The sequence below is a fragment of the Lissotriton helveticus genome, chromosome 6, assembly GCF_964261635.1.
Source record: "Lissotriton helveticus chromosome 6, aLisHel1.1, whole genome shotgun sequence".
Taxonomy (NCBI): domain Eukaryota; kingdom Metazoa; phylum Chordata; class Amphibia; order Caudata; family Salamandridae; genus Lissotriton; species Lissotriton helveticus.
The window spans coordinates 1,145,802,074-1,145,822,733 of NC_136067.1; the positions used below are offsets into that span (position 1 = coordinate 1,145,802,074).

At 42.8% G+C, this 20,660-nt stretch overlaps 1 protein-coding gene across 1 annotated transcript in view; it reads right to left on the reverse strand.

Annotated features, from left to right (window-relative positions):
* Window positions 1-20,279, reverse strand: part of DRC8 (dynein regulatory complex subunit 8) — a 385,308-nt gene extending 365,029 nt beyond the window's left edge. Inside the window, exon 1 of the mRNA XM_078648802.1 lies at window positions 20,146-20,279. Coding sequence (XP_078504928.1) covers window positions 20,146-20,170 — 25 coding nt within the window. The 5' untranslated portion in view covers window positions 20,171-20,279. The remainder of the gene's footprint in view (window positions 1-20,145) is intronic.
* Between the last annotated feature and the right edge of the window lie 381 nt (window positions 20,280-20,660).

Here is a 20,660-nt window from a genome sequence, read left to right on the forward strand (position 1 = left end):
GAGCACAGGCCAACCGACGCTCATGATGGAACCGTTCCGTCATGAGCATGGAAGGGACTAATAAAAACATAGTTGTGAACTGTCACCCACTACTTAAAATACATGAGGTTTTGACAACTTTAGGTGGTGCAAAGTACTTTAGTAATATTGACTTCAAAGCAGCATATCATCAGGTGCTTTTGAAGAAAGAATCTCACTAACTGACTACATTTATTATTCCATTCGGGGCATTTAAGTATTTACGTTTACCATTCAGCCTAGCGCCTGCCACTAGCGTCTTTCAGAAGTTAATTTATTGCTTGTTTAAGGATGGGGTACAAACCTTTCAGGATGATATTTCAATTGTTGCTGAAACCATTGCTCAGCACAGTTGTATATTAGATAAAGTGCTGTCTATTCTAAGTGACCGTAGTATTACAGTATCACGTGATAGGTGCATGTTTCTAACCACTTTTGTTGAATATTTAGGTCACTGTATAACATCAGAAGCGGTAAGAACTAATGAGAAATGCACAGTGCCCTCAAAATAAGGAGGAGCTTAAATTATATATTGGTTTAAGCGACTATTATGTTAAAATTTGTGATGGGTATGCAACTCTCATGGAGCACTTAAAAACTTTTAAGAAAAAATAATTGTGGAGGTGATCAAAAAAGTGTTTTAGGATATCAAAAAAATACTTGCATGTGTACCTGCTTTGAAAACCATTCCCAATGGATCTATGTGTATTATATCTGTTGATGCAAGTGTAGTGTGTTTATCTAGGTACCTGAATCGATATTCCTATTCTTTGCCCTTGTCCGGTTATAAATCAATAATATCCCTACAACGGCATAGAAACCCTTTTCATAATTCAGTCATAGCGCATGCTGTCACATTAAGCAAGCCTATTCCTCCAGCCCCCTAGAAAGCACACAGAGTTCTTAAACAAATCCAAGCCTCCAGCAACCTGGAAAATCCCCGCTGCTTTGTTTTGATTTTGTCCGAGAACTCCTGTAAAGCACTGTAAGAACGACCAGTTCTTAGTGACATCTTTATTGACGTCTTATGTCCAGCCTTACGTCAAACCCGGCACCTTTCAGGTATAAATATACCAACGTTGCCTTAAGCAAACACACAGTGGTAATTCTGGAGCAGAGCAGCTATCTACTTCCGAAGAGCCCAGCTGATGCGAGAGCCCACGGACGCTGCCCCTCCCTTTTGACGCGCTGAGAAAGACGCTGTCTTTTCTCTTGCCGAGAAATCCAGCCTCCGGCGTTTCCAACTTACCCTTGCGGGTGACTGGGATACCGAGTCCTGAGAGAGAGATACCAGCCCTCCTGCCTTCTAATACCCAGGTACTGAACTGACTAAACCCTTACAGAGAATTCTTGAGTCAGATTCTTGGCAAAACAAACTTAACTTAAACTGCTACTTACTTACTCCCTCCCACGTATTAGGCTTAGGTCAGGTACACCGGGGTAGGCATAGTTAGAAGCACCAGTTGAGTACGATTAGTCAATGTATATATGTATGTATCTATTTTATCCATTTTAAAGTATCATATGGCTAAGAAACCATATCAATGCTTTTACAGTATTATTTCATAATCCTGCTTTTACTGTATGCACTTTACTTAACTATAAGTATTGCAATTGTAGCAATTCATTTCTCTTGTATGAGGAAAGAGACTGCTCAATAAATAACACCTTTTATTGAAAACGCCCGTCTCTCTTTTTCTCTGCAAACTGGTGAAACTAAGTACGCACTTATTGACGGAGTGAAATAGCTGTCTTTTGTTTTCACACGACTCTAGAGATATACTCTTATTCAGGGAGAGCAAAGTTGTCATGTTTTATGGTTGTCAGAAACTAAATCCCTTCTTGTCTATCCAGGGAGGTTAAACTCCTCCTCGCTTATTCGAGAAAGTTTCTAGTGAACTCTGAGCTAGCTGGCAAAAAAATTAAGTCTAATATAGTCAGTAGAGACCTAGATAACCTCAGTCCTACGTCTACACTACTGAAGATATTATTCCAATGCGCAGAGCCTATTGAGACTATAGGAACTACACTACATGGCGCCCAACGTTTGGTAAGGCTATAAATCTAACGCAAGACGTTAGAGTAACTCAGTCGTGCTTTTTCACACAGACCCTTTCTCCCGTAAATACTCCAAAGACGTCTGGAGTGTTCCAAAGGTTAAAATCCGCCGGAACTTAGTAGGAAGAGATTTCTATGTATAGTTTTTGGTTTATTCAACGTTGTAGGATACAGTGTTCCAAAATATTGTGCACCTAATCTTTGTTTCCTTGAAACTTGATCTGCAACAAAAAACCTTCCTGTCAGTAAAATGTCAGACGGTGAAGAAGATAGGGAGGCAGCTAGAATAGCAGCTCGTCTCCTAGAGGATGACAATAGTCTCCTGCAAACCGACCCGGAAGCAATACTCATTCCGGTCAACATAAGAAAAACTATAACTCTTAAACTTATAGAAAATGGACTAACATCGAGAGGTGGTACAGTCATATTCGTAATTGAGGCACATTAATATCGGCAGACAGAGGTATTCTATTCATGGATAAACTTTCCAGCAGCAAACGCTGTCACACATGAATTCCACTATTACAAAATAGAGGAACCACCGGATGACTACACTCCTTTCGAGGAGGTGGAAATCCCATTAAAATACCAACAGCACCTGCTCTGGTTTAAAGGCGCCCTAAAACATAATAATCACATCACCAGGCTCGGTCCACTAGGTAGACCAGGAGCAACGTGGCCGGTTCTAGCCAGCTACACACCACATCCCGACATTGAAAAAATGTCAGTACCAGAACTTTTAGCACAGCTAAAACAACTGATTAAAATACATAGACAATTAGTCCAATATGTAATGCGGACTTCAACAGTCCAACCAGCTATTAACATTCCATAGCTGACCCCTCATCAGGGGAACACAAACAAAATTACACCACAGAACATACAGTCATGTCTGGGTAAAGTACCCATAAAACGGGAACAAATTCCATTCTGGTTAGCACAAAAATCACTCAAATAGAGGCAGTGTTTCCGGATACTACCCCTACTGAGAAACACAGAATTCTGACTATCTGCCTTCCAATGGGGATCGCACCACACGTGGAGGACTCTGACACTTGGGGCACAGCCTTTGCTTCCATTTACACAAAAACACATGGTGTTCCGTCCATGGCGGTAATACCCGATGTGCTAAGACAGATTCAAAACGAATACGGTCCAGAATCTGCTTTAACTCTGGGTATGAAATTACTGAAAGACTTCAAGCGGGTCTCAGCTTTATTATTATCCAACATAAAAGGAGAAGCAGCATCTGTGGCGATCCGTCAGAAATTGAAAGAAACAGATATAGCAGAACAACCATTTGAACTTGCCAGAATCATAGAAAAATCCTATGAAGAACTAGGAAGAGATAGTTTGGGTGGGAAACCAGTAAAACCCCAACTACCTGAAAATCCTGAAAAGATATTTATTAAAAATAATCTAAACACTCCAAAGAAGAGCTGGGATGGAAATAAACAATCCACTCCCAAAGAAAAAAAATTCCAGTCCAGAGGAAAGTCTCCTCGGCGGAGAGAAAGATCTCCGGACCAAGGACACAAGTCTCCCCAGAGGGAGCCCTCTGAGAAAAGATACAACCTTAGAAATAGGGATAATTTGAAGAAACCTGATAGATATCAAGATATTGATACACGTCCCTCTCGATCTTTTCAGACTTCCTCGCAGAAATCAGAAAGAAGAGGACGGTCAGAACACAGGGAAGAGCACGTCAAGACCAAAGACAAAGAACCTGCTCATCAAAGTAAAAAATTACAATTTCCAAAAAAGAAGGTAGCCAGTATTAAAATAATCAAACATGCCGAGGATCCTGAGGACACAGCTGAAAAACGGAGAGTGGGCTCAGACAATACTAGACAGCGCAGCAGAAGTGAGCATAGCTCGCAAGATCCTGATGAATCATCTGGAGACAGTGGACACAAATGAATACATTCAGGTGGAAACTGCAGATACCAGAGTTAGCAAACCTCATAAAATATACGAAATAACATTACGTATAGAGGGAGATGAGACTAGGAAAATAAGGGGTCTATTTTGGGATAACCTCTCAAAAGGCTATGACATCCTTTTAGCTGAAAAAGACTGGCCACCGGAGTTTGTCAGAGAGTGCCCTCATGGAGAAGAAATGATTATGCCTGCCTTCTCAAATCACATTCCAATTCATAAAAAATATACACTTGCAAGAAAGTGGGCAGTAGCCCAAGCTCCTGCATTATATAAAAACCATGTTGGATGGGATGAGGACTCTCCTCCTCACAAAATCCAGTTAAAATGTCAACCAACTGCACAGAGGCAGTACCCAATTAAGCAAGAAGCTAAGAAACAGGTCAGGGAGATCTTAGATCAACTTGAATACCAGGGGGTGATTGAAACATGCACCTCACAAATGAACAATCCTTTGTTTCCTGTCTCCAAGCCAGACGATTCATATCGTCTAGTTTTGGACTACAGACACCTTAACTCATGTTGCAAAACGTTTGCAGTACAAAACTCACATAGTGCAGCACTAATGAATAACATCGTGCGCAAAAAATACAAAACAACATTAGACATCTCTAATGGATTCTTTTGTCAAAACATAGCACCTGAAAGCAGGTATTTGACCGCTTTCTCAATAATGGGCTCGCAGAAAATTCTGTCGACTCCCACAGGGGTTCAAGAACAGCCCAGGATTATTCTCAGCAAGAGTAACAGAGTTACTACAGATGTATGATGATGAGGCATTATCTTATGCTGATGACATCTATCTAACAGATGATGACTTGGATACTCACTTGAAAAGAGTGAACACCATAATACTTGGGTTCGCAGCAGAGGGTTACAAATTCAACTTTAAAAAGTCACGAATTGCCCATCTAACTGTCCTGTTTTTAGGATATGAATTATCAAGTGAAGGCAAAAGCCTGGCAGACAATTTCTTAGAGAAATGTGCTGTAATCCAAGCACCAAGAACGCTGAAAAACTTACAATCAATCCTAGGTTTCCTGAATTTCGGAAGAACATACATTCTAAATTATGCAGAGAGGGTTAAACCTCTCTATGAACTAATAAAACCAGATTTTAAAACAATCAATTGGACTCAAAAACACACAGAAATTTTGAGATCATTGCAAACAGACATGTTAGCTAAAACAAAATTGCAAACACGCGATAACACACGCAACCTTGTAATCCGAGTCATCCCAGGAAGATGCGGATTCACATACCTGACCTCTAATGAGGGAGAAAAGGTACCAATAGCATACAAATCACACTTGTACTCACAAGCTGAAAAAACATTCAGTCTTGCGAAAAAAGTTGTAATTGCGGTTCAAACAGCTGTAGCAAAAGAAAGAGCCCAAGCCGAAGGATGACGGATTACTGTGTTAACAGCAGAATCAGCCTTCGAGTCATTAACAAGCCCATGTAATTTAACTACCGTGGCATTAAATCCAAAATGGATACAATGGGAAAATTCTCTTGCTACAGAAAAAGTGAAATACTATTTTGACCCGGAAATGAAAAAATTGAAATATCTAACATATGAGAAAGAATATCCTCTGCCTAGCGACATTCTGCCCATACAACTTTACGCCTGCGTAATATACACAAACAGTTATGCAGAACCCTCAGTTTGGGGAAAACAAGCCTACAACGCTACATGCGAGGTTGTCAAATGCCGGTGGCGCGGACGTAAATTGATGCCACTGGTAACAATGTCACAATCTGTAAAAGACAATTCAGGTCAACAAACTGAATTAATAGCTTTAAAAATGGCACTCGACATTGACGATCGCGAATTCCCGACACTGATAGTGTGCGATTCGCATTCCTGCGTCAAATCATACAACGAAAACTTGCAGAAATGGGTTGAAAACGGTTACAAAGATGACACAGGTGCCACAATAAAGCAAAAATCGCTTTGGGAACAAGTAGTTCTTTTACAAAAGAAACTACAAAAGACTCACGTGATACATACACTGAGTCATCAGCGTGATGGCGTTCACGTTTCAGGGAATTCATTGGCTGAGACAGCCACAGCGGAAGTAACTAAGCCGGCTTCCGTAGCTACAAAAAACATTCAGGAAAATACATAGACGGGGAAACGATGCTGGCGGTAAAAACGTCATCAAAAGGCGACTGTGCAGCGCTACCCGTCAACTATCCACTCAATTATACATACATAATCGATGCAAACTCCGTTCCTTTTATCGAATCCCTGGAGTGGGGGATAGGGTAATTCCAAACACGAACAGGAGAGGCTTCTTAATACAAGAAGCACATATGGGATTAGGACTAAGGCATCAGAAGATCAAGGAATCTCTGACAGAATTACAATCAGAATACTGGTGGCCGGGAATGAGCGTGGATAATCACAAATTTGCAAAAAATTGTGAAAACTGCAACAGAGATCGCAGTGGCGAACCGGCCGACATAGTGCCAGAACACCTAATAGAAAGCATAAGGCGATCTATACGCATGATTAAACAGGAAACATGCGTCCCAATATATATTATTTAAGACTAGATTCACTTAAAATGTAGACCCCAGCTCTCGGCTGACGTCTGAACTGTTATAAAAGATTTGCGAGTCTATAGCGGCATAGACGCAAGTGGCATGCTACACTCTGACCAGTGTCCTGCTTTTTAGCTCTCGAGCTTATGAGGGGGACATGACCAGCATGGGCATTGCATTGCGGGAATCTTATCACTTCCTTCCTGAGGGAAATGGGATGGTGGAAAGAAAAAACCAAGACATAAAGCAATCTATAACGGCAAAGGTATTAGGTTCGGGGTTTGGGTGGGTCAAACATTTAATAAGTGTCCAACGTAGTCTTGACAATCTGCCAAGAAATTCTCTAAAAGGTTTCAGGCGGTACGAACTATTGTTCGGGACTAGAATGCATATCCAGGATCTCGATAGTCAGACTTCAGTGGTAGAAGGAAAATGCTTTGATATCAAAGATCGTTTGGCTATTTTACAGGACTTGAATGAAACAAGAAAAGACCTAAGCAACATAAAGTTGAAACAACAGCCAACAGCCACTGAAGAGAAACCACCTGTCCCAGCAAGGCCTGTCTGGATTCCAAAGATTGGGGATCTGGTCAGAGAGAATATCGCGGTGAAGAAGGAATTTGGGCCTTCTTACAGAAAAGCAGTACCTGTCTTAGCTGTCAACGGAACAAGATCAGTTGTACTACCGCCCCTTGCTGGTAAAAAGGAGAACCGAGTTGTATCCATCGACCTGGTTAAACCACAATCATGTGGCCAATAATAAGTAGTAGGCCAAGTGGACTCCCAAGAAATAGCAGAACACCAAAGTTTGCTACAAATCAAGAGGTTCAAACTGAGAGACTAATCACATTTGATAAACCTACAGTGAATCAACAAGGACTATGCAACAAAGCCATGGAACTTATACCTCTTGAAACCCAAATTGCAACAATTCGTCAAGAAACACCTGTCTACAACGATGTAGCCACAGACTATGCTAATGAAACAAAGAAAATCCAGAAGCAATTCCAATAATTGACAGAACTGCATCAGGCTACTTCATCAATTTCGATGACTTTTCTGAGGATCCAAGCGAACCTGAGGAACAGCCAACAACAACAAAAACTTTTAAAGACAATACTAAAGAACTCTTTCATCAACTACAAGAAACCTATCTGATTTCCCCATGGATTGAATTTTGGGTGGTGCTAGGTGTACTTTTCCTCCTGCTTTGGCTCATCATGGTGCTATGCTTGGGACACTTCATTGAGGGAAAATATGTTACAATGGACACAGCAAGCCAGAATATCAACCTGGTCCTAAAGCCACACAAGTCTTCACACATCGAGAAAAGAGAACTTTCTTCAGTAAACTTCACAGCCAATCCGATACCCGGTGGGGTAGCATGGGACAAAACAGATTACGATATATATGGCCCGGTCGAGCTCTTGAAGTATCCTCATCAATTTAAGGTTTCATTAAGTGACTTTGTAAAACCGGGTACATTCTCTGATGATTGGGATTTTGAAAGTATTAATGATATGATGTCAGACTTAGTTATGTCAGCAAAATTTACAGAACATGATTATTTACAAGGTTCATCGAATTATGATCAGATGTACTGCTACAACCACTATGGTAACCATTATTTGCATAAATCTGCTCAACCTAGAAATGTTTTAAATTATAATCAATGGGAACATTGTGCAACTCCACCAAAAGGTAGTTCAAAAACATTTTACGAGAAATTCCCATACTTCTCAGGGTTTAACACAAGTGAAGCAGAAACATTTTATTTCAAACTGTTAAATAAGACAGGAATGAAAACCATGCTGACAAATACAAAATTAATCTATTCAGAAACTTTTTTTGAAAAAATGAATACATTTGGTTTTGATTTTTGGAAAAATAACATTGAGACAAAAACCATCTGGGGTACTAAAGATTGGCAAGTGCAAGGTATAGATTCATTATTCAGAGCCTGCATGATCCCAGAACAAATTATATTTTTGAATGACACAATTCAACAAACAACCTGTCTTGGCCTAGCCAAAATTAAAGACTTAAACAAACCGTCTATTCCAAAGCCAACACCTGACAGTAATAGCACTACAGATGTTGAGATAGACGTATCCCATATTTTAAACCAAAACAGAACACATCCTGATTGGAAAAAATGGTTGATCTGGCCCACAGACACAAATAACTGTCAAGATAGATTCCTGAACAAAATACAGGGGTTCAAATTGACCAGGCCAGACCCTAGATACTCCCAGAGACAACATCCAGGGATAGTAACAACGTCCGGGTGTAGGAAAACTCTGCCTCGAATGGCTACAGACATCCACACTGGCAGAAATTAAGCAACACTTAACTTTACTTAAAGAAGGTGCTGACTTGCGTGATTTCATTATTGGACCACGCAAACAGCGTCAAAAACGTTTCATAGCGGCCTCTATATATGCAGCTTATAACGAAGCTTGGAAAGAAACTCAAATTGAAACAGCAGAGAAAATACGGGAAATTGACCGTATTAATTTAGAAAAATCACTTTCTGTTGTGAACAATGGGTTAATGACTCTGTCTTCCAGAATATATTCACTGGACAGTATTGTATCATCTGCAATCGATATAATGGAGCAGGACTTACTAATGTTACAACATGGTCAGTCCCAATTGCGTTCTATTGTACAGCTTGGCTGGACGTTACAAAATCTGCGTTCAGGCTACGTGCCTTGGCGTTTAATCAACACAACGTCACTGTTCTCTATCTTTAACCTTACTGATATACAAATCAGCTTGGCACAAAAAGGAGCAGAGTATACAATTCTGAGCATTGAAAAACTTGAGAGATTATCATTGACAATGTCAGAACGACCTGTCATTGAATGGATAATACACGGAATCATAACTATTCCGATAACAACTTTCCAATTTCGATACTGCCAAAAGTATATACAGGCAGGCCAGTATGAAAGGTTGGGTAAAGGATACATTAAGTCATCATGGAAATTACCTTACACACACACGTTATAGTGAAAAAGGACAGAATGTATTTCTTAGTGGTAATAATTGTGAAAAATCACTAAGTGGTATACTTCTGTGTCAGGGTATAAATCTACATGGGGCCTGTGAGGGGACTTCAAATAACCTTTCATGTCACCAGCTTGGCACACCTGCAACTCGAATAGAGCCATTCTTTAGACGGCTTTCGAACGGGAGCTACATTCTAATAGTGGACCACAGATGTTGTGGCTTGGTGCCAGGAAAAGCTTATCTAGTAAGCGTTTCGTCCATGGTCACTTGCTGTATGCAAGTATTGTATCCGAACGACACTCCAGACAGGGAGGGAAAAATTTGGCCCAGTTTGAAAATCTCTTCTATTCGAATTGATACTTTAACCAGAATGAAGTCTGTTCTTCTACAGACGCCTGTGCCCTTGACGTCATCAAAAGAAACGTATGATCTCCAAGTTGCAAGGACAACGGCAGAGATACATAACCTTTTATCAACAAATTGCCCCTTACACTTCGCAGAAATGCTAAACGAAATCTTAAACATTTCTCATACGAATGGTATCGTGAGTGTATTTAAGACAATTTTTTCGGGACTTTTGACACCTTTCAAAGCAGTCCTGGGCATCTTTCCTAATTTTGTCCATTCGATCTTTGGCGGCCTTCCACTCCTGTTGGGACTCGTAGCAGGCATTTTATTTTTGATACTCCTGCTTCGTTATGGCAAGCCATGTCACAGACAAGACTCCAGCAACAATGGAAGAAACGATCCTAGCTATACGCTATCGGGACCGCATAACTAAAGTCCTTGGATTAGCCCGGCTAAGGGATCTGAATATGACCTGGTTTCTTTCATTCAGACCCATCTGGCAGAACTGTAGCTTACCTGTGTTAAGATGTATGCTGTGTGGAGAAGAATGCGTGTTAGAGGTCTGTCTTACACTACAATCAGAAGTACCATTGGATACAGATACTTTGTTAAGTCCAGTAAAGGCTCATGCATCGTGTTGTCCCCAGCGGTTACCCATCCTGATGACGGCATTCGTTGAGACTTCACCACTGCGATTGAAGGGTAGTGAAGTGCAAGATGAGAGCAGCATCAACCAGGTACGACCCTCTGTGAGCACTGCTGATCCTGTCATAGATGATAGCAATCATTCTCATGACTGCACAGTTGCGGCATTTTCCAACTTGGTCGAACTTTCACCTGAAGCGGTAAACTGCTTTTTTGAAAGTCTGTCTGAAATGATGTTCTCCCCTGAACAAAAAGAATAAACTTTTAAGCAAACGAGCACTCAGCGTTCCCTGAACTCTGAATTTGGCCTTCAGCTTTGAAAAACAAAAGCCTATGAAAATATTTGGAACTGTTTTGACTTCTTCCCTTGAAAAACGAAATTTTTTTTTTCCCGATTCCAAAATATTTACCTTTTTTTGGCACTCATCCTCTGCTTAAAGTAGAACTATTCTTAGAGAACAGAGCTTCTATTTTTAGGAACTCTAGAGACAATATATTACCTCAGCCTCTAGCATATTTACAATAAACTGTATTTATATGTGATGGAATGGTCTCGCACTTTTCTTTTCTGTATTAAGAGCCATTTCATGTGTAATTTTCGCAAATCATTCATGCTGATATATATATGCATCCTTTTTAATGAATGATTAAACTGCTTGAAAGCGTACAGTACCTATACTCATTTTTCGTGTATTTCGCATATGCCATTTCAGATGCGAAATAATGTATTTTGGGGTGGATCGGTATACACATGCACCGTTAGATATGTTTACCATTGCTTAGTTTAGTAATTATGGACATGAATTCGTGGAGTGGGTGTAGTGTGTTTATCTAGGTACCTGAATCAATATTCCTATTCTTTGCCCTTGTCCGGTTATAAATCAATAATATCCCTACAACGGCATAGAAACCCTTTTCTTAATTCAGTCATAGCGCATGCTGTCACATTAAGCAAGCCTATTCCTCCAGCCCCCTAGAAAGCACACCGAGTTCTTAAACAAATCCAAGCCTCCAGCAACCTGGGAAATCCCCACTGCTTTGTTTTGATTTTGTCCGAGAACTCCTGTAAAGCACTGTAAGAACGACCAGTTCTTAGTGACATCTTTATTGACGTCTTATGTCCAGCCTTACGTCAAACCCGGCACCTTTCAGGTATAAATATACCAACGTTGCCTTAAGCAAACACACGGTGGTAATCCTGGAGCAGAGCAGCTATCTACTTCCGAAGAGCCCAGCTGATGCGAGAGCCCACGGACGCTGCCCCTCCCTTTTGACGCGCTGAGAAAGACGCTGTCTTTTCTCTTGCCGAGAAATCCAGCCTCCGGCGTTTCCAGCTTACCCTTGCGGGTGACTGGGATACCAAGTCCTGAGAGAGAGATACCAGCCCTCCTGCCTCCTAATACCCAGGTACTGAACTGACTAAACCCTTACAGAGAATTATTGAGTCAGATTCTTGGCAAAACAAACTTAACTTAAACTGCTACTTACTTACTCCCTCCCACGTATTAGGCTTAGGTCAGGTACACCAGGGTAGGAAATAGTTAGAAGCACCAGTTGAGTACGATTAGTCAATGTATATATGTATGTATCTATGTTATCCATTTTAAAGTATCATATGGCTAAGAAACCATATCAATGCTTTTACAGTATTATTTCATAATCCTGCTTTTACTGTATGCACTTTACTTAACTATAAGTATTGCAATTGTAGCAATTCATTTCTCTTGTATGAGGAAAGAGACTGCTCAATAAATAACACCTTTTATTGAAAACGCCCGTCTCTCTTTTTCTCTGCAAACTGGTGAAACTAAGTACGCACTTATTGACTGAGTGAAATAGCTGTCTTTTGTTTTCACACGACTCTAGAGATATACTCTTATTCAGGGAGAGCAAAGTTGTCATTATTTATGGTTGTCAGAAACTAAATCCCTTCTTGTCTATCCAGGGAGGTTAAACTCCTCCTCGCTTATTCGAGAAAGTTTCTAGTGAACTCTGAGCTAGCTGGCAAAAAACTTAAGTCTAATATAGTCAGTAGAGACCTAGATAACCTCAGTCCTACGTCTACACTACTGAAGATATTATTCCAATGCGCAGAGCCTATTGGAACTATAGGAACTACACTACACAAGTGCTAGGACTGGGGAAAGTTATTTGCCAAAGGGTGGGCACAGAGGAACATATCATAGCTTTCTGCTTCAAGAGTACTCCCAGAGGTGGAAAAAAGACACAGCACGATAGAGAGAGAAGCATTAGCGTGTGCATGGTCTACTGAAAAGTATAAGACATACGTTTGCAGAACAAATTTTCTTTTGTTTCCCCGACCATAAGCTCTTGTTGTATCTACTAGGTGACAAGGGATGGACTGCAGCTTCCTCCAGACTGATACGTATTCTCTAAAAATTGCAAGAATACAACTTTGAGATCAGATGCATACAAGGAGGAACAAATGTCAGTGCAGACTTTGTCTAGATCACCTCTGAGGAAAGAAATAAAAGGGTCTGTGTATTTGGATTCTGAACGCTCATTAGCTGGGATCGATGTAGTTGATGCATGTCAGGGAACTATTAGTGAGGAGCAGTGGAACAAAGTGTATACAGAGGATGGTATATTGTGGAAAGTGTTTGATTATGTTAGCAAGGGTTGGCCACAACCTAAGCAATTATGGAGAGATTTATGCCAAATGGCATCTCAGCTGATAATAGAATCTATTATTTTATTCAGGTGTAGTAAATTTGTTCCACCGGAAAACCGATGTTTGCTTTCCAACACACACTGGAAGATGAAGGAATCTCCATTAGTGCCTTCTGCTTTTCCAGACTGCCCATGGAGTAAATTGGCATTAGATTTTTCTGGGCCCATTTCTAAATTATCGGAAGGGTCTAAGTATATGATAGTACTGACTGATTATTTTACCAAAAGGGTCTATTATGAATGTGTACATGAAATAAGCACAAAAGTAGCAATTGAACTTTTGAGCAAAGTCTTTGTTTTGAAAGGTTTTTCCTTAGACTTGGTAACTGATAATGGTGTACAACTGGTTTCATAAAAAATATAGTCTTTTCGCAGTGGCAAAGGTATAAAACATTATACTGTGGCACCAGCGGAAGTGGGCATCTATTGGGGAAGAAGGGGCATGCACTTAAAATTACGTATTTAAAAAAAATAAAACGTACCTGAACTCGGCGAAGTCCTTGCTCTCGACTTCTTCTTTCCAGACCTGAAGCAGCAACTGTAGGAAGGTAGATCCCTGACTATGGTTGCCCCCAACTTTTTGCCTGGTGTTTTGCTGGTTTTCTGACTTAGTTGACCTGGGGCCCTGCTATTCAGGACCCCAGGCCTACTGCTCTCTCTGTAAAATGGATTCCATGTACCCTAGGTACATATCTAATTGGATACTGAGTCACCTTATCAGTCCCTGTACAGTGTACCTTAGGTACCCAGGGCATAGGTGTACCCAGGGCCTACCAGGGGCTGCAGCATGTATTATGCCACCCCTGGCTGGCCATCCAGATCTGACACAACTGGCTGCACGACAGCTGGGGCAAGGTGGTGTAATCACCCTTTGCTTTAGATATAGTATACCTATATCTAACCCTAAAATGGACACACAGATCTCCTATCAGTCACTCCTATGGCAGGCCTTAACAATCCTGAAGGCAGAGTGCTTGGAATCGTGTGAGATAGTGCTCTGGCATGAGCTGAGCCTGTCTGCGGCTTTCGGGATCCATCCCTTAGCCGTTTCCATGATATCGCATACCATATACTCTTATGTGCATTATAATCCTCGCGGTTATGTGCCAACTCTGGTATCGCTTTATCAAAACATGTCGAGTAAGGTGTCATACGAATTGGAATACTAACCCCTCGCCAATTCTGGCGACGGGGTTAGCATCCCACCCTTCTAGAGGGACACGACATGTATGTAACCTGTAACCCCGGTTAAAGTTAGACAGAGCCTTAGCTCCACAAAATGGATGCTGCCACCGAGACACAAGTCTGCCCTCCTGCTGCTGGGAGTCCTCCCAGCCCAGGAGGCAAGGACAAAGGGTTTCCTGCCAGGGGCGGTGCCAGCACCGTCCCAGACAGGATTTTGTGTATCCTAGGTAGGCAGGGCTTTAGAGGAAGGTGACTGCAAGTGGCACCCCGGTGCTCACTGTGCATAGGCCGGCTGGAACCAGTTCCAGGGGCACTCCAGCCCCTGATCTGGGGAAAGCCCGCCAAAGGAGAGGGGTGTAACCACCCCCCTCCTAGTCCCACCCATAGGGCAGGACTTAGTCGCGTGCCAGCCCCTTTTTGCAGGATAAAGGTAGGAACTGGCCCCCTTCCAAATCAGATCATCTTTGAATCCTGAAACTACTTTCCACGAAAGGAACTCAAGACTTCTTCCCAAGATTCTCCCTTGTGACTAAGGAGTAGTCACCCTGCAGCAGCAGGCACCAACCAAGCATCGCGGTTTGTTGCCAGTCTCTCCTTCGGATCAAGACTACTCCAGCACGACGAGAACCGGCTTCCCTGGCACCTCTGACCTCAACCTACATCATCAGCCCAGCTGTGATCCGTGGGTGCGACGAGACCTCGAGGGACCGGCCATCTTCAGAACTGTACGACGCTTGTCCAGCACGACTCCCGAGTGACCCTCGACTGAGTGCTTTGGGGTAAGAGAAGCCCCGACCCTGAGCAGCTCCAGCACCGAAGTTCAGCCCCCCTGCATCCACGAGATCTGCGTGGGGCCCTTCTGCTCTTTGCTGCCAACCGCGTTGTCCAGGTCGCTTGCCCGTTTGGCTAGTGACCCCTTCACGACGCTCCACGACGACAAACACTGCTGGTCTGGTTGCTCCAGACTAGCCCTTGCTCCCCTCCAACAGAGGAGCACCCTGGACCCTCCTGGTCCACTCAAGACGCCATTTTAGGTCCACCGCGTGGGCCTTGCATTTGCCAAGACTTGTTACCCAATCCTGGGTCCAGCGACGTCGACAGCAAGAACCTTCGTGGGACAGCTCGCACCTCCATCCTGGTCGCCGACAACGCCTCCTGGTCCGAGAGACTGCAGAGCCCAGCAGCGCCCACTCACCTGGCTGAGGTGACTTCGTCCGGTGCCATCCTGGTGCCCACTCAAATCACTGGCTAGTGATTCAGAACTTGGTCCCCTCTGCTTATAGGTTTCTTCTTCCCTGATAAAGGGCTTGGATCACTCCGAACTTTCTTCACTGGCCGCCTGCCAGCAACTCTTTCTTCGGGTTCCTGGATCTTCAACGAGGGTTTCCGACGTAACTTCAACCCTATGCAGCCGCAGCCCCTGGGCTAGGTAACCTGAGTACTCCGGTGCTCCAGCATAGTCCAACACCCTAAGTGTTCGGATCCACTCTTGTTTTCGACCCACCTAGTCGGGTTCGCCCGAGAACAGTAACTTTGCAACTGCTAGCCTCCATAGACTTTTTCCCGCCTTACGCGTGAGAGTTCCCACTCTGCACACGACGTCCACAGGCCTCCTGCATCTAATCCCAGTGTTTAGAATTGTAGGCCTAGCGATTCCTGAGTCTAGAAAAGTACTACTTACCTGCTAGCAAGTTCGCATTCCACTTACTGTGTTATATGGTTTTTCGTGCCCCTAGGGCATTTGTGTAAATTGTGCGACTTAAAGTATTTTCGTAAGAGTTTTGTTGTGTGCTTAGCTCCCTGACTCATAAAGAGTTCAGGGCAGACTTGTTATAAATAAATATCTGTTTATTTTCATAACAACTTGTGTGGTGTCCTTTCACTTGGTGTTCAAGGGGTAATGTGATGGTAAACCAGCTGGCTTAACACGCCCTCTAGAGTCTTAGCCTTAGACTGCTCGTATCCATGCTACTAGGATAGCTGGTCTATAAGGTTGACTTACAACCAATCATCAATAAGGGTTGTTTGGACTGATACATAGTGATCACTAGAATAGTGAGCACTGCATATCAGGCCAACTTCTCACAGCAACTCCCTCAGCCAATCCTATGGCTGCTCTCAACAGAATGAGAGCAACCCTTGGATTGGTGGGAGCGGCTTCACTCAGCGCTCCACAGCGCTCTGGAGGCTTTGGCTTTCTCTAACCCAGCTGTCTTAAGACAGCTTGATTAGAGATGTTTATAGTGCGCATGTGTGGCTGGCCATTGCAAGACAGTTGGCCAAAAAGACATGCGCACTTTAAACAGTGCCATCCCAGCCCACCCTCCTCCCTGCTGAGTGACATGCTTCTGTCACTCAGCAAAGGCCCCACCCCCGTGCTGACACTCGGCTCGGGATGAAAAATAAATTGGTAATATATTACCATTTTATTTTTCATCGTTGTGATGATTTTTAAGTGGGGCAATGCTCTTCCGCTCAAATGGAGGAGCCGCCCCTGTGTGGCACTATACCCTCCTCGTGTCAATGGAGCTATTGAGAGGATTAATAAATTGCTCAAAGAGGGAATACAAATGGCTGTGACCTGTGGTCTGGATATTGAGGAATATCAGAGAAATAAAGTGTGAGCATATCATAATACTTCTCACATGGTCACTGGGGTACTCCTTTCTCGTTGCTGAGGGGTAGGATTTTTCCTACTGGTTTATTGCCTACTTGGTTGGATGGAAAAGTACCCTCTAAAAGTGTACAGGAGCATGTAGATCTGGATAAACTCAGAATAAAAGTTGAAGATTCACAGAACAAAATGAAAAAGAACAATGATCAGACTCGACCGTTAAGTAACAAAAAGATTGTTATCAGAACTTGGGCAATGCTAAAAAATATGAGCTCAAGAAAATCTAAAGTTGAATTTCATTTTAATGGTCCATTAAAAGTGGTTAGGGTCGTTCGTACATCTGTACAGTTGGTTGATGGACGGTAGTCCAAGAGGAATTTAATTCCACTTTGTGATTTTCAAAAATATGTTATAATGCTGAAACTGCGAATTCCAGGTGATGGCTTATTTCCTTTTGGTGTTGTGCAGCAAAATGAGGTTTCACAGGATACTGATGTTATGTGTTGTGTCTCACCAAGAAGAGGTAAATTTGTTACCTTCCTTAGCTTTTTCAGATTAGCCTGTAAGTGCTGAGCCTAATCAGTAGGACATGTCCTTAAAACATAATCAGAACGATGAGGAAGTTGACGATCATAATGATGTAGTCATCACTAACAGATGAGGTCGTGAGGGCAAAAAACTAGGATATTTAAAGGAATTTGATATCTAAAAATATCTATTTTATTTTAGGAAAAGAGATGATGCATCCTTTTTATATGCATGCTTTGTGCATTAGTCATTAGTTACTATATGCAGTGCATTTATTAATAGCTTTTGCGCACGTTTTGTACATTTATTATTGGACGTTTGTTTTTGGTACACATGTATTTTATTATTTTTAGGAGAGGAGATGATGTCATCTTGAATGCATTTCTCATTGAGTACTACAATTCTATTGTCATTAGAATGTTATGTTGTGAGCGTTTTGAGCATCTGATTGCATACATGCGTTCTAATTCTAAGATTCGGCCGAACAGCAGTTGACGGTTGTTGCTGGACTGCATGGAGGCAAGCTGATGGGCCTGCTTCACCTACTTATTTACTGATAATAAATATCACTTTATTAACTCACCATAGTCTGGTAACGGCGTATCATTCTATCACAGAAGTATAAAACAAAACGCAAATAAATAAGCAACACCAATTTTATTATCCTTGGAAGAACAAAAGGATCTAGAATCCAAAAGCATCACTTGAAAACAAAATCCAATACCTTACAGACCTCAGCAGACTCTGCACGTTTACACTACTGCAGGTCCACTTCGGTGGGGTGCAAAACAGAAAATCCCCCTTCTTTTTACACTGACCACACACAAAAAGACGTTCACGTCAGCGTTAACTTATTCCTCATCGAAATAAGTTACCTATAAATAAATAATACTGCTGTCAAACTGGTTCCCTAGTTCCAAAGTCAGCAGCTCTAGACGTTAACTCCACATCCTCTCCAAGAGACTCGATTTTTTACAACACATTTTAAATTCGCATACATTCCCTCCCGGATAAAACTTAATTCGGCTGAGATGCCTCGCTGCTGTAGGGTTTGGGCTGGGGGCTCTCCCCATCCGACCGTCACCCTACTCAAGGATTTCGCCCATTTATCCTCGAATTGCGGTCCCCAGGGGCGATACGGATGGCTTGCTTGCACCCTCCCGAGTTTCTGGGAGGAGCGCCAACGGAGCTTTTACCAACATGGCCGCTGGTTCGGCAGAGATGCCTCGCTGCTGTGGAGTCTGAGCTGGCGGCTCTCCCCCCTCCGACCGGGAGGAGTGGTGATTGCGGCGAGTAGCCTGTGAGGAACCGCTCCAGTGTAATCCATGGCTGGAAACCGGAGCCTGTGGAAACCGGAGACTGCAGTGAGTGATGGCGGTCCTGCGATTTGGCCCTGGACGTGTCTCCCCTCCAGTACCGACCTATATTGCTTGGCGCGCCGCAGCCCCTTCCGGAACATACCCACCCCAGGCCCGAGAGAACACTCTTCATCGGAGCAGCCTGTCCCGCCACGGACTCTCATGGACTTCTTTACTTTTTTTTTTTCCTGGCCCCCATTTTGCTGCTGTTCTCGGACGCTTTTCTCTGGACCCTGACCTGCCATCTTGTCCATTCCCTCGTCCTTTACCCTTTTTCCTCGTTTCCCCCTTGACGATCCTCAAATGTTTCTTCCCTTTTCTGTTTTGCCTTTTCTCCATACCCTTGTATCCCTCCCACCCTCCCTTGGTGCTGTGACTGCATCCCCCCTCCAACCCCACTTAATGGAACTCTGCTCTCCTGATTTTTATTTTTTTTGGGTCTTGACCTGAGAAAATCTACTATTTGTATATATATATGTATATAGATACCTCTACTCACTAGTGTTTGCATTAGAACTTTGTACTCTCTACCATTCCTATGTGACTCTTAGAGTATATCCATTTGTATCTCTTCCTTCAGTGACTTTACTACTTGCACATTTGCAATTTTTCTTTCGGTTTGTATCTCTTCCTTGTGTGACTTTACATCTTGTACATGTGCAATTTTTTCTGTTTGTATCTTTTATGTAATGCATGTAATCCTAAGTCCTTATGTTTTGCAACTGGTTCTTATGTAAAGCGCTCTGACACCTTCGGGTAAAGTTCGCGCTACTTAAAATCGCATTAAATAAAATAAAATAAAACTGCACTCCTATACATTCAGTTCGAGTTTTCGGCCCTCAAACGGACAACGCTGCTACCTACATAATCAAAGTATCTATGGGAAATTAAACTGAAAAGTCGTTGGGAGTGCTTACTATTCGCACTTTTCCAGTGCCAGTGTTATGGTCTCGCGCCACACCAACTCTTCCTCAGTTTAAACGATGAAGCGAGAACTAAAAGCAATCAAAAGCCGCCAATCACCGATCAACCCCCAGATAGGGCGAGATCGCCAGCTACCGGACAGTAGCTGCAGACCGAAACTTCCCATTTCAAACCGACAGTAGGCACGCCAATGCCCGGAAAGGCCCAGTACCCTGGCACCCCACCCAGAAGCGGTTCCAGTATACTAGTCTGTCTTGGGGGCTTTCCACTCACCAGCCACATCCTTATCGTCCGCCATGTTGCTTGTGTTTTGCGGCCGTGTGCTGGGAGAAAGCAATGTGTTGCTATGGTGAAGGGAAGCCGCAGCCTTCGAGTGTAAACATAGATATGGTGGCTGCGCGCGCAAGTTCGTCTCCTCGCGCCTTTTAAAACGCGGAAACGTTCCAAAACACTACGGTTACATGAGACAAAGTACGTGTCGGTGCCGTATCATCTCTTTCAGCCGCAGGTCCGCACAAGTATAAATAACGATCTCACAGATTTTAGAGCTAGTTGGCCTGTACTATGGGGAAAGTGGAAATTGTATCTAGTCTCCGACAAATTAATGATCCTATCCAATCATGTATTTCATTTGAGAGGCTTGTGACCCGCATTAAACTCTCACTTGAAAATAGTAATCTCCTGCATTGTATATTAATAGAAACTTCAAGCTCAACCAGCATGTCGTCATCATGGAAGTAATGCAAAGATGTGATAACCGGGCATGGATGCCAACGCCTAGATTAAAT